Source organism: Eublepharis macularius, chromosome 7, assembly GCF_028583425.1.
Source record: "Eublepharis macularius isolate TG4126 chromosome 7, MPM_Emac_v1.0, whole genome shotgun sequence".
Lineage (NCBI taxonomy): Eukaryota > Metazoa > Chordata > Lepidosauria > Squamata > Eublepharidae > Eublepharis > Eublepharis macularius.
This window is the reverse complement of record NC_072796.1, coordinates 112,526,737-112,541,153: the sequence shown is the minus strand read 5'-3', so window position 1 is coordinate 112,541,153 and position 14,417 is coordinate 112,526,737. Positions and strand designations below refer to the sequence as shown.

Genomic DNA, 14,417 nt, shown 5'->3' with positions numbered 1-14,417 from the left:
TCAGACTCCTGAGAGTACAAACTGAACAGGCTGCTCCTAGCCTAAAAGAATAAAAAGCTGCTACCAAACCAGCATTCCTCCCTGACCTTTCTACATTTCCCTTGAGCAGGGGTGTACCATGCTGGCACCCCACTTCTCAGAGGTGGAGACAGAGGTGTGGCTTAATTGTCCTCTTATTGTTGTTTACATTGGCAGCCAGGGGACTGAAAACCCCATACCCATAACATCTTCCAGTATTTCCAAACAATATGCCAGTCAAAGCTCTTCTCATTGGTCATGAGACTGGTTATCTTGCCAGAGTTGCAGGTGTACATCTTTGTCCTGGGGACTGTACGCTTTCACAGAAGTCAGCAGTGCGTTCTGGTGACTTCCAAAAAGGAGTTTCAGGCTGAGGTTCAAGAAAAAGTATTCCTGTATAGAATGATTGTACATGCAAACAGTCGAAGGGGGCATTCCCCTTATGGTTCTCATGGCATCTCTGCATCTTAACTCAGCGGGCAAAGTTAATATCCACTGGCCAATTTCTAGGCTTCTTCAGCTGAATCCACAGGGTCTCCCAAAGCCATTGGAACAATCACACAAAATAGGATCTAAAATCCAGCAATCCATGTTTCTCCTTACCCCGTAATATATAGGGTCAAACACAACAGAGACTGTTTGGTGGGAGAGGTCTTCTGTTGCAAAAATCTGATTAGCTTTAGACAAACTGCTCCCCTCCAAACAAAAGCTTTCTCTTGATATTAAGTGGTGCTTTTCCAGTGTTTCCAGCTACTTGTATTTAGATGTTCCTCATGGAAACCACAACCATCACCCAGTGCTGTATCACTGCAGTCTCAGCAAAAGTCACAATTTCTGATGGCAACCTACACAAAGTCAAGGGGTGAAATCCATTTTGCTCAAAGATGTTGGCCATAAGTGGGCCAATCCAGGGCCAAAAATGTACTGGATTAACACCCCTGCAGTGCTAGCAGAGCTACTGGAGCTTGGCTCTGCTTGCTCCTGGCTGTCAGTGGCCCACTAGGACTTCTTCCTGTAAGAGCCAGCATTGTGTAGTGGTTAGGGTGTTGGACTAGGATCTGGGAGACTCAGTTCAAATCCCCTCTCTGCCGTGGAAGCGCAGTGGGTGACCTCGGGCCAGTCACACTCTCTTAGCCTAACCTACCTCACTGGGTTGTTGTGAGGATAAAATGGAGGTGAGGAGTAAGCTGCTTTGGATCCCCACTGGGGAGAAAAGACAGGATATAAATAAAGTAAATATGGAAGTTGAATAGCCAGTCCATCCATGGCAGTCACAACAGGAACTTCCCTTGCGTTGTGAATACAGCTCTCGACGGATACACACACACCACCAAGTCAGCTGGACCAGCGAGCACGTTTTCCTTCTCACTTTGTACACTGAGCAGATGCACGCTAATTTATGTACAGGTTCATTATTTGCAAGACTGGTTTTCAAACTGACTTTATCTTCTCCAGCTAGTGACGCTTCTGTTGTTCGTTTCTGTTACTGAATCGTTTTGTGTAAATTTTCAATTTGGGGCAGGTATATGGACCCTTCCCTTGATAAAATGCTTATGGATTGTAGACCTTCTGTGAACTTACTTTATATACAGGTAAGTTCTAAAAGCAAACATTTCCTTTTTCTAAGAAGTAATTGTCCTGTATGTTATTGTTCCACACAGGAAAGCTGAAGCCTTCCTCCAACTTAAGTGGCTCTTCAGCCAGAGGAAAAGCCACTAAAGTTGAAAAAATGCTCCTTAGGCTGGAGGAAAACTTCAAACTTTGCCAAGTAGCGTGGTAGGATACAGGCCAACTGGGAAAGCGAACTGCATCCTGCTTCAGAATCAGTGGTATGGAAGTTAAACAGGCTGTGTACCTATGAAGCATAGGGGCCAAACCAGGAGTGGTAATGGCAGATCTCTTGTGTGGTCCAATGGATGGAGGGTACTAACTCCCACCCTTGCCTGTGGATGATCTATTTGTGGCTGCCCCCACCCACAGAAGTGTCTGGAAAGAGCAGCTGAAAAGGAGGTAAGTATTGCCTGGGGGAGTAGCATTCCGCAACCCTGCATTTCTTCTGTGAACATCCTACACCTGAACGTAGCGCATCCAGGTTGAAATAACTGAGTCTGCTGCCATCATGTCTAGCTTGGTCCTAAGGAGCCCTTTCCCTGCATCCCACTTACAACGTTCTAGTGGATTTTCATTCTCTCCAAGCCGTGGGATGGTGTGTGTGGAAAGGGAGAGGGAGTGAGGCGGAGTCCAGTAGGGATCAGCACAGTTCTTTAGGGACTAAAAATATCAGAATTTTTAGCACTGTAGGTATTAAGATATTTTATAGTATTCTAAGTTGCAATGGTGTGTTCTCTTAAGCAGTTATCTTCCTTTTGAACTGTGTGGATAGGGACGATTATATGAGGGGTCAGTTCTAAAAGGGAAGGGCCCAGAGCCATAGGGCTGACGGAGTCCAGCAGACAAGGGTATTTCTGGCATGGTTAGTCCAGGCCAGCCAGGGCCCCAGAAGGAACAAGGAAATCCTTGAGGAAATCCTTGAGGAAATCACTCTCCATAGCCTAAAGAGGAACTAGTAAGGAGAGCAGCCCCCTTCCACCTTGAAGAGTGGGGGGGGGGGAGGGCAGGGTCTCACATGATGTGAAGCTAACATCCTTTCCTGCAGCTGTAAAGAGAAACTGTACTGCTGCTGCTCCCATCTCTGTCCAGCAGTGGACCCATACATACCAGCCCTTCTCCGTGGAAGCCGTTGACAAATAGCTTGATCACAGAAGCTGTTTTAGCTGCAGTAATGCAGACGTTTGCACAAACGTCAGGATATCTTGCCAAAATCTACAACTGCTATGGTGTTACTTTAGGGATTGGGGTCACTGCTTTCCTATTGGGCAGGTACATGGGCCCATCTTTTTGACAGCAGTCCAAGGTGTTCTCTGCTGTAGCGTTGTTGCTCTTCCTGTGCCCTTGCGGCCATTCTAGTTTGGGGAAAAGCTGAACTCGTATACAGCAACCAGATGGGCATGTAGAGGCACTTATTGGCCAAGGCCTACAATATCTTGGAATTGGGTTGTTTGAGTCCTATTAAAGAAGAAAAATATATAATAGACCGTGATATACAGTGGTAGTATAGCTTTTTAAAATTCATTTAAAGGCGCTGCAGGAAATGGAGAAGAAGTGGATAACACCCAGCGTTGGACAGATGCAGAAGCTTCAGATGCTACAAAAAGCACTAAACAAAATTAAAGTAAGCTGGTTTTTATAACTAATAACCATGACTGGGGTATATATTGCTGTGTGAAAATATGGAGGGGGGGAGGGTGCTACACAAAAGGCCTTCATATTTACACTTTTTCAAATACTTCAAAGCTGAAACTTAGTTATAATTAACAGCCAATAGACAAAACTCTTTATGTCTGGAATGTGGAATAAAACAGTCACTATTGTTGTTTAACCAGTATATAAAGGTTTTTGGCAGTAGAAAGGAAGAAAGTAATGAAGGTATTAAGGTACAGAAAACAACAACTAACTACATTGACTATATTAAAAGATGTTATTCTTTGATGCAACTTAAATTTTTTTAAAAAGCACATAAGATACAAATCCCTCCTCAAGAAAGTTTTCAACAACTTTTTAGGAATTTAAGAGTCATTCTGTTAAAAAAACAAAAATCTCATCCCCCTGTAACCTACATGTAATTAAGAGTATATTGTGAGCAATAAGGTGCATACTTTGGGAGGAGTGGCTTCTTGTTCTTGGAACTGGGTTTTATCTATGGAATTATGAGTCATGATGATTAAGAAAAGAAATCAAGCCCTGTACCCAAATTGGCCACAGTTATGTTAGAGTAGCCACACCTACACGTTCCTCTGTAACAAACAATCATAGTGCCTTTCATGAAACAACTAGCAGAGTTCTTCTTCACTCTCCTTCTCCCACATGTCGAGGGTGTGAGGTGGGGAGGGACGTTCCCAAGCCCTTTCTGCAGTGTGTATTGCAGAGTGGATCTTGTGGACAAGGCAGATCTATTTTTATGTAACTTCAGTATGCTCCTTGCCTTTATGCTCTTCCCACTGGGATAGAAGAAGGAAGGCATGGCGAAAAGGGAGGAGAAGGACAAGTACTAGGCCCAGACCTCCCCCTTCTTTTCTTCCTTGTTCTCTCTGACTCCGTTTTCATGGGCATCAGGGAAGAAGCGGTGGAGAGGCATAGATCTGGGAAACTCTCCTGACATGTGCTTAGTTCTCCTTTAAAAGCTTACTGAATGACCAAGGGCCGGTCACAGAGTTGCCAACTTCCATGTGGAGCCTGGAAAGCTCTCAGAATTACAAGTGATTTCAGACCACAGAGATCACTTCCTCCGGAGAAAATGGCTGCTTTGGACTGTATGGCATTATACCCTGCTGAGGTCCCTTCCCTCTCCAAACCTCACCCTGTCCAGGCTCTACCACACCGCCAAATCTCCAGAAATCTCCTTATCCGAAGCTGGCAACCCTAACCAGTTTCCTATCTCTCAGCCTAATTTAAAAAAAATTTTCATTGCACTAAAACTCCCTACCTCAAGATGTGAGTTTAAAGGTCGTAAAGGGTACAGACAAACAAATTGCTAAACACTGGTAAGAGCATTAGAACTTATTCATCTCCAATATCTTTAATGTTATTATATTTCTTTATTATAGGCACTGTGCTGCACTAAATTTAATTAAGGATAATCTCATTAAATAATACATTGCCTACATATTGAATCAAATCTAGATATAACAAATTTTAAAAGGGAGAAACCAGACTTGACCACGATGGAAGTTGACTCAAGGCCTGTGGAATTCTTGCTGTTATATTGGTGCCCCCCGCCCTTGACATGCTAACATTCCTTCAAGTAGCACTCCTGTTTGCAGGCTTCAAACTTAATTTCTCTGACTCTGGTACAAAATCATCAGCTCTGCTTGATCTAATATGCAACCTTCTGAATCTCTAAACTTTCTTTTATTTCTGAAAAGTCATAACTAAATAATATTATGGCAATGGGCTTGCAGCTGAAACAAGGTCCCTCTGGTAAAGTGGACTTGTTTTCTCTCTGTTCCTCACCTCATGTGTTGGTTCTTTTGATGGAGCATTTGATTTCTTGATACTGAAAATGTGGGACATGGACAGCATGTAACACAGGCAACAGAGAAGGATGAACTGATTTCTAATAATTTCTTTTATACCACTACACTGAAGGAAGTCTAGGAATGCCAAAACAAGGCTATAATTTTTTTTATCCTTGCCTACTACAAGAGTCAATCCATTGCTCCCTTTCATGTAATTCCAGAATAAGTAGATGAGTTCTAGAGAGCTTGGATTTCTTCCTTTGTCTCAGTTTAAGTATCCTTAAGGTACACTGTAAATGTACATTGCTGAACTGTTCCTGGAATCTTGCTGTTCACACTTTTCTTAACACATTTATTATTCTCATTGGACCATGACCTTTTAGAAGTAACTGGTGAGAGAATACTTGTATAGGTTACATGTCAGCATAGAATGTATGGCTCTCGGTAACCAGCAGCTGCATAGATTTGATCAGGTGGTGCTGATTAGTGTGGCATCCTTGACTTTCTGTCTCCTGCTTGTGCTCCTAGCCCTGCCTCTTTCTTTGCGCCAGGTCATAAGAACATGAAGAGACCTGCTGGATCAGACCAGAGGCCCATCCAGTCCAGCATCTTGTCTCAAACAGTGGCTAACCAGTTGACTCTGGAGGGCCAATAACCGGGCACAGAGGCCAAGGCCTCCCCCTGACATCCTATATAACATCCTATTTTGTCACAGTTTTTAGAGCTAGTTCAGGAGGTGCAGCACTACGGATACACACAACTGGACCCTTGCTCCTGTAACTATCCAGAAGTGGGATGCACTGCAGCTATTCACGTGGGAAATAACGAGATTAGCTGCTGCATAAAGTTGCCTAGTAACCAGATCGAAGAGGTCAGCTTCAAGATCAGCAGGGTGAAGTGCTGGCAAGTCACATTCCTAGTAAGTACCTTGAGAGCCATTTCACATCTTTAAAATGTTTAAATCTGGATTGTTTAAATGTTTTAATCCCCCCCTCCCTCTTTTTATTCCCTAATGTGTTGTGTTTTGGAGAATCCATGGAGGAAATTTCCTTCATGCAGCAGCCTGTATATAGCTGGAAGCTATTCTTTGCTTGTGTCTTCCCATTCTGTGTTGATGTAGCAAGTGTGTGTGTGGTCTAGCCATACACGATTTACACTGTAGGAAGTGGCCTTCATATTAGATTTCTGGAATATGAAGTCAAAACACTTCTGAAAGATGGAACGAGTTGCCGACTGACAGGAGAAAAAAATAACAGAGGCTTTATTGGATGTTGTTTATCAGGTGATGTTCTTTACCTTCATGCTGTAAAGAGCTTCAGCTGCCCATGTCCTGATAATAGAGACTTAACACATGGAATTGTTGATAAAGTTTGCCACCTTAAGTAGAGTAACACTTAAGTCCACCAGTTTAGAATAGATTTGGAAGGATTTCATTAGATTTAGGAGGGTGTGACTGTTTAGGATGGCATTGCAAATGTGGTCAACTTATTTCAGAACCTTATTTTGAAGTCTCTCCGTTGTTGTCAGAAACCTATTTTAAAGGGAAAGAAGATCTAGCCTCTTAGGGCTAATTAGAGGTTAAGATACATTATTGATGGTAAAGGTAAATTTGAAGTTAGGTTATAATTTGTAGTATGTCTATATCTTTTCACAGATAAAATTGGTAGTTATTCCTAATTCTTATGCCTAATTCTTATGGTCTCCTTTCTTTTTAAAATCTTTTTTTGTTTTTTGTCTTTTTAATGATTTTTTTTACTAACTTGGAATAACCTTTTAATAAAAACTCTTGTTCTTTAAAAAAGAAACCTGTTTGCTGGGGCATGTGATAAGGAATTTTTCTTTGATAGTCTGATGCTTTCTGAGATGAGAGTTTCCCTAATCGTCAAAATGTCACTTTCCTGTTATTAAGAAGCATGATAGGGTCATCCTCCTAGTTCATCAAAGGGATGGTGCTCTCATTTACAGGTGTTTGGTTAAAATTATCTTCTGGTCCTATGCTCCCTGTAGTTGGCCATTTTAATTCTTTTTCTCATTGGCAAAAAAAGACGATCTTGCCAGCCTTTTGGTGCTACACCTCTGAAGATGCCAGCCACAGCTGCTGGCGAAACGTCAGGAACTACAATGCCAAGACCACGGCAATACAGCCTGGAAAACCCACAACAACCATCGTTCTCCGGCCGTGAAAGCCTTCGACAATACATCAGCGTAGAAACTATTGCATTTTGTAGTTCTATCCTTTTTGGCCATTTTATTATAATTTCTGCTATCTATCTTTGTTAAGTGGAATGTAAATTTCTAATTTCAATTAATACCCTTGCATCCCAGTCTTAACCTTGTTTTCTTTTAACTGCTCAGGGATCTCTTTCAGGTCAAGGGCTTGATGAGATCTTGGAACTCAGGTTCCAGTACAATGATTCTGACACATGGAGGTGGATTGCCTTTAACACAAAGCAGGTTTGTCTTGCATTTAAATAAAGGAGTTGGGAAGGCTGGTTATGCTGTGTAAGTGCAAACATGTATCTTGGAGCCTGGAGCTTTAAAAAGTAACTGGGGAGGGGAGAAATTTGGAGCAGAGAAGCAACCATTGTGCTCATATGAGCATTTCCTCGCTACTTTTAATTTGCCTCCTTCCCTGTTGTTTCCCCCTACTGTAGTGTGTGCTCATATTTTGAATGGAGGGAGGGCTAGAGTGGGAAAGTTGCAGGCAGAGTTCCAGTGCCCTCTGCAATTTCTCTGTTTCAGCCCCCCCCCCACCTTCCTGATGCTGTTTGTTCTACACTCACACAGCATTGGAACCGCTCTAATGCATGTGTTAGCATGTAATGTAACATTGCTAGTTTGTGGGTAAAAGTGGACAAGAAGCTAGGGGATCTGTGTTGGATCTTCCTTGCAACTTTCGAAAATGCTTCAATTCAGATCCCGCCGCATGGGGAGGGGTGAGAAGCATTTGACTCACCTGACAAAGTTTCTGAAACACTTCTTTATGCTGTTACAGCTCTTTAAAGAAAAGTACCTGTATTTTTTACTTTTTACTTTAAAGGACTAACGCTAGTTTTATTTGTGGAAGGGTGCTGGGTGTAGAAAGGCCAAATGCTATTTCTCATCTCCATTTGTCCCTCATTCATATCAGGGCTTTGCACAGCTCTAATTCAACTTTAAAAGATGTTGGGAAATCCATTATCTCAGTTGCGTCTGCTTTGACCTAATTATCTGTTCAAAACAGTTGTGGATTCACAGGAGTCTGAATCTATCTGTTGTCCTAGTAGAAATGCTTAACTGTTGGAATACCCATTCATCTGAAGGAGAGCATTCCCTCAGCTGTAGCAAAACATACACTTTGTACATGCTAACAATTTTTATTTCTAGGTGAAACATTGCCTTCTTCTGGGGTTGGTTTTTGATGGAAAGCCTTATAGGATGCTAATGATATGTGCGCTTATTGGAAGAGATGTTATTTGAAAACACTTTATAGACTTATTTGAATACGTAAAGGTGACATAAAGGCAAACCACAGGAACTATATCCCTGTAGTGACAGTGGCTTAACATGGCCTCAAAAAGAGGCCCTTCCTATTTCTGCCACTTGAGATGTGTCAGTTGCTGGTTAAGGGGGGAAAGCCCTCTCTGGCCTTGGGGGGAAGGGGAATTGTAACCGTGGGGGGCTGGGGCAGGGGAAATGATGTTGGTGTGGGTGGACAGGACAGGAAAAAATCTGTACTTGCCAACATAGAATTCACCCTACATATTGATTGTGATTTAAAAAAAAACCCTAAGGCCAAAGCAGGTTTAGAAAAGATCACAGAAAAACAAGGAGAAAGCAGGAAGGTTCACAAATGCCATATGGATGCTCTAAAAATATCACTGCACTTTGAGACCCAAGCCAGACCCAAATACCCATGGGGAGGCAAGCAACGTTGAAATGCAATATTTCTCTCATTTTTAGGCATTTCTCCTAAGTACTTGCTTAAAAAAAATAATATCGGAGCAGCTGATGATGACAACCAAAAGGAATCAAGAAAGGGTAAGCAAAGTTTGGCTTGATTATCCTGCTTACCTAACCATTGGCTTTCAGTTAGCTGTATGCCCCACCCCTCAGGAGATGATCCATCTTGTTTGTGCCACTGAATCCCATTATTGTTTTGTGCAGACAAGTAGCTGACTGCATTCTTAGGGATTAGAACAAGGCTGGCTTCTTCTAAGTCCTTGCAACATTTTGCCTGCAATCTAGTGGATATTTATTTAGGAGCAAGTCCCGTTTGGCTCAATAAGTAAAATGTGCATTGAGTTAAGACACATTACTTCCATTTTGTAAGTGGAAGCTGAGGAACTGGGGCAGAAAAACAGTGGCCCTTTTCACACTACTCACTGGCTTCCGAAACGTTGCGAGATGTAGCTCAAAAAATGCGGAAGATAGTGTCTTCTCGCGTGAGTTTTGCACGATGTCGCGCAAAACTCGCGCAAGAAGACGCTATCTTCTGCGGTTTTTGTGCTACATCTCGCGACGTTTGGGAAGCCAGTGAGTAGTGTGAAAAGGGCCTGTGACTTGCTAAAGATCACTCACCAATTATTTTTTTAACATCCAAATACAATACTGTCTGATGAACTGCCCCAGATCCACCCAGTCTTTCTGGAATGCCACATTTTTTAAATTAAACGAATAACTCTTGTTCAAGAGTTTTAACAATCATGTTTTTAGAAGTAATTTTATCTACCAGTTGTCTGCTATCTAAAGACTCTAGGTTCATAGCATAAACTAGTATGCATGTGTATATGTAAAGTGCCATCAAGTTGCTGCTAATTTATGGAGACCCCTGCTGGGATTTTTAAGACAAGAGACTAACAGAGGTAGTTTGCCATTGCCTGCCTCTGCATAGCGACCCAGGTCTTCCTTCGTGGTCTCCCATCCAAGTACTAACCAGTGCTGACCCTACTTAGCTTCTGATATCTGACAAGATTGGGCAAGCCTGGGGCATTCAGTTCAGGGCGGTCTACTGTTTACAGGACAGAAAATAATCCAAATCCACTACTCCTTATCACTTGGATAACTGTGTGTTGTGTAGTGGTTAGTGTGTTGCACTAGGATCTGAGAGACCCAAGTTTGAATCCCCTCTCTGCTATGGAAGCTTACGGGGTGACCTTGGGTCCAGTTCAGCCTAACCTTCCTCACAGGGTTGTTAAGTGATGATAGGTTGGTGACCTTTATGTTTCCATCTGACCTTGTTTGTTAAAGATAAAGATCACTTCTGTACAATTTTTTTAGCAGATTGAGCTGCCTGACGCAGGTAAAGCTAAGAAGCAAAGCATTCATCCGGGCCAGGTTTGTGAATAAAATCGTATGAACGGTGGAGAGAGGGGATGTGGAATGAGGGTAGGAATGGAGATTGTTGCGAGTAAACTATTCTGAAGGGTTTGGGAGCAGCTGTGAGCCATTGCTGTGTAATCTTACCTGATTAATAAAATGGGATTGTTCTAATGAAGTTGTATGGGAATTCTACTGGCAGGCATCCTAACAGGAGGGAGGGACTCAGCAGTGAATCAGGAAGCCTCCGCTTCAAGCCCTGCCTCTGCCACAAATTCATTACAGAGCAAACCACTATATTTGGTCTACTTAATTTACAATATGGCAATAATAAAACAGACAAGTATTACGTAGTGCTTGTTCAGGTTCTAGCAGCGCAATCCTAAAAAAGAGCTATATCCTCCTAAGCCCAGATTGTCACTCCGTTTGGGGTTGCACTGTAAGTTATGTAGGTGAAGTACTTCAGAAGATTTAGAGCGCTCTCTGGGCACTAATAACTACCTCCATAAGATGCTGCTGCTTGTGAGAGCACAATCCATTTACTATGCCATTGTGGCTGTGATGTCAGTTGAGTTGGGCCCTCTGAAAATCAACACCCTTGCTGGTTTTGCAAAACCTTCTCTTTCACGCTCCCTGAGTTTGCGCATGCGTTGTAATGTTGTGACGTCACTACTTTGTTAGACTAAGAAACCCCTCCCCCTCCCCATGCACATCAGTTCTGCATCTCTGTGCAGCCATTTTCGCACCCAACTTTTCACTTTTGAAAGTAGAGCCCCCACCTAGCACGGGGATGTGTGGAGGTGGCAGGCACGGAAAGAGAGAGAGAGGCGGGAGAAAGCACACCGCCCTTCAGTGTGTTGGAATGAATCGGGAGCAAGGCGGCTGGAGGACTTGAGGAGAGGCAGGCATGCGTTCACCTCTCCATCCAATGCGCCATCTTGCCTGAGCCTCTTTACTTGCAAGAAGGGTGGGCTGTCACCAGGACGAGACCAGCTAAAGTGCAATTAACGTCAACCCCATGCTTCCTCCCTCGATTGCCAAGTTGATTTTCTTACCTGGCAGGGGAGACACCATGATCACTTGACTTGACTTGATTTTCTGAAAGAACTCCTCCTCTCTTCTTCCCCCTCCCCTTTTATTATTCTTCTCTGCAATCAGAGAAGTGTAATAAAAGCGGGTGAGTTCCTCGCAGCTTGAAGGCAACAGGAGAGGGATGGGATGGGATGGGGAGCACGATTTAGCCAGGAGCCTACTGGATGCTTGCAAGAAAATAACCTCGCTTTGTGGTGAGGAAAGCTCCCTTCCTGAGCAAGCCGTGGTTCTGCAGGTTCTGTGCTCTCGCTCAGCCCCACATCACAAGGACTGTTAAATGCCCTCGCTTATGTTTAACAGTGCTTAATGTATTTGTGCATAAATTCACAACACTGAAATGTTACTGCTCTTCAGAAATACAAAAAAAAAAAAATTACGGGAAGAGCAGACGGGGAGCTGAGGAGGGTGGGGTGCAGAGCAGCAAAAAGCCCCAATGTGATAAGATAGCTTGAAAGGGAGAGGAAGCCATGGAAGCAGGATTCCCGGGATCCAGAAGAGAGGAGAGGCTGAGCAGAGACATGGCCGGAGGGAGAGCCCCTTGCTCATTCCCAGCCTCCAATCCTCCTTCGCTCTGGAGCCACAGATAACAGCTCATAATCCCCGGTTCACAAACTCGCTGGGATTTGGCAAGGGCAAGAGGGAGCCGAGTGAAGATTACAGTTGTCTCAGCCCCCCCCCCACTGAGCGCCTCATGAGCTGCACAGCTGAAGCCCCCCCAGGGCTGCCTGCTTATCCCAGCTCCAGTTCCTGGGTGGGGGGCTTTGCTCAGACAGAGGCACTGGAGCACTGAGGCCAGGGGGTGCTGGGTTCACCACTAGCAAGCTTGGCGGGCAGAGGATGCTTCACCACACTGCCACCAAACGTCCTTTAGAAAAACAATGGAAAAGAGATGTTAGGGGAGCTGACTAGGGTGGGTATGGTTAAATCTGCTCCGTTCAATCAACTTATGATAAGATAGGGAGAGAGGGGGTTGAGAGAGGCAAAACCATTCACACAGACATACACTGGGCCAAGCGCGAGTCGGCAGCTGATTCAAAAAAAGGTCACCATATGTCCGCAGCCAGATACAGCAGAGAAAACCAGACAAAGTCTGGTGCTGCATCACATGACTACCTTGGAAGTGTAAAAGGCAGACAGACATGGGATGCAAAACAGGTAGTGAACGTGCTGTAAAGACCAAGTGTGAAAGGGGCCATATGTGCTTTTGCATTAATCTTTCTGATTGAGCTGCACACATTTGGTTCATACACAAATCTTGATGATACAAGTGAGGATTTTGTTTTAGCGTTTTTGTTCTTTTGGGCACCTTGTCATTCCAGTATGTCATCCCAGTATGTTTTGGTTCTGCACAGATATTTCATTCTGGTTTTATGCCAAGAAAAAGGCTGTCAAGTAGACCAAATGAGGATGACTGTGTGTTTGAGAAGATAAGAGAAGAAGATTTGTGATCTACACCGTGATAGTTGTTTCTCTTCTTCTTATAAGGAACAGCCCATAAAAGTGTGTAGCTTGCTTTGATTGCCAGGGAGCACTCTTCGTTTTCCTTGAGATATATAACATTTTTGGTTTTGATAATTCAGAGCATCAGTTCGCCACTCCTGGGAACCATAAGTTGTACAAGTTGGAACAAGAAATGTAAATATGTTATGCATATATTAGGTTTTATTAAAGATCCTGAGCTTTAGAAATAGACACATTTGACATGAATAAAAATAATTTATTTTTCAAAATTCTGGGATTTTGGCAAACAAATGTGGCTATTGCATTGTTCTCCACAGTTCCATTCCATGGAACACAAACTATAAGAGAACTACACAGCTACATTTCCATGACTTCAGACGTTGGGGTAAATTATGTATTGTGCCAGATCTTTTGCAAGTGAAAGATTAAATGGCCTAAACATTTTGGATATGACATATTAATGAAACAATGGGAAAATATGTGATCAAAATGGTTGAAATTTACATTAAGTTCTAGTCTTTAAGAGAATTTTTATAAGGTGATATATCATTGGTATATGACTCCTGAGAAACTGGCTGAAATGTACAGGGATACTTCGAGTCTATGCTGGAAATGCAAACAAGAAAAAAACATTTTATCATATGTGGTGGACTTGTAAGAAAGCAAAAAGATTTTGGATACAAATACAACTATTAATCCAGAAGATTTTAAAGACTGATAACAGTTGAAACCAGAGTCTTTTCTTTTGGGATTGATGGACACTCAGCTGGAAAAGAAGTCATGGAACTTTGTTTTTGTATATAACAATGGCAGCGAGATTGTTATATGCACAAAACTGGAAGAGTCCAACATTGCTACAATGGAGAATGTTGGCATTTACAACGATGGCAAAACTTACTTCATTGATTAGAGAAAAGACAGTTAGTTTTATTGTTGACTGGAAACCCTTTATAGACTTTTTGCATGAAATAAATAGTAATGATTTGATGATCTGTGGAATAAGAAATTTCAACATTAGAAAAAAGAGGGCTTTTCTTTGTAATGGGAGAGTAAAAGAAAATTTGATAATTATATTTGTAACGGAGAAAATCCGAAAACTCTTTTTAGTTCGTATAGTTTCTTTGTTTTGTTATGTTTAGTTGTCATTCTTTGTTTTGTTATTCTCTGTGTAGTTTTCTTTCTTGTTAGTTTATTTCCTTTATATAAAATTCATAATAAAAAACTTAGTAGGTATATTAAATATAGCACTGTGAAAGAACTTCAGATGTGTTCCTAGTTTTTTTTTTTAACTACTCTTCTTACATGGCAATAGCAAAAAGAAAAGCAAAAAGAAAATGTGAGGAGTGGGTTACTAAGAGCATCAAGACAGACACTAAAAAATCTCTTCAAATGTAGCAGGAAATCAGCCAGGAAGGCAATGGTTGACAAAGAAAAGACAGGATTGCTTACAGACATCAGGGAGAGAGCAGCGAA

General features: G+C 42.4%; 1 protein-coding gene across 3 annotated transcripts in view; it reads left to right on the top strand.

Moving 5' to 3' along the window:
* The window catches only part of SNX31 (sorting nexin 31), a 32,310-nt gene extending 18,131 nt beyond the window's left edge, over nucleotides 1–14,179 (top strand). For 2 of the 3 annotated variants that reach the window (XM_054984362.1, XM_054984364.1), the window contains exons 8-14: nucleotides 1,541–1,610; nucleotides 3,158–3,250; nucleotides 5,809–6,012; nucleotides 7,449–7,547; nucleotides 9,036–9,113; nucleotides 10,353–10,409; nucleotides 12,836–14,179. In XM_054984362.1, coding sequence (XP_054840337.1) covers nucleotides 1,541–1,610; nucleotides 3,158–3,250; nucleotides 5,809–6,012; nucleotides 7,449–7,547; nucleotides 9,036–9,113; nucleotides 10,353–10,409; nucleotides 12,836–12,931 — 697 coding nt within the window. In that variant the 3' untranslated portion in view covers nucleotides 12,932–14,179. The remainder of the gene's footprint in view (nucleotides 1–1,540; nucleotides 1,611–3,157; nucleotides 3,251–5,808; nucleotides 6,013–7,448; nucleotides 7,548–9,035; nucleotides 9,114–10,352; nucleotides 10,410–12,835) is intronic. The other variant, XM_054984363.1, reaches the window with a different exon arrangement.
* Nucleotides 14,180–14,417: the final 238 nt, after the last annotated feature.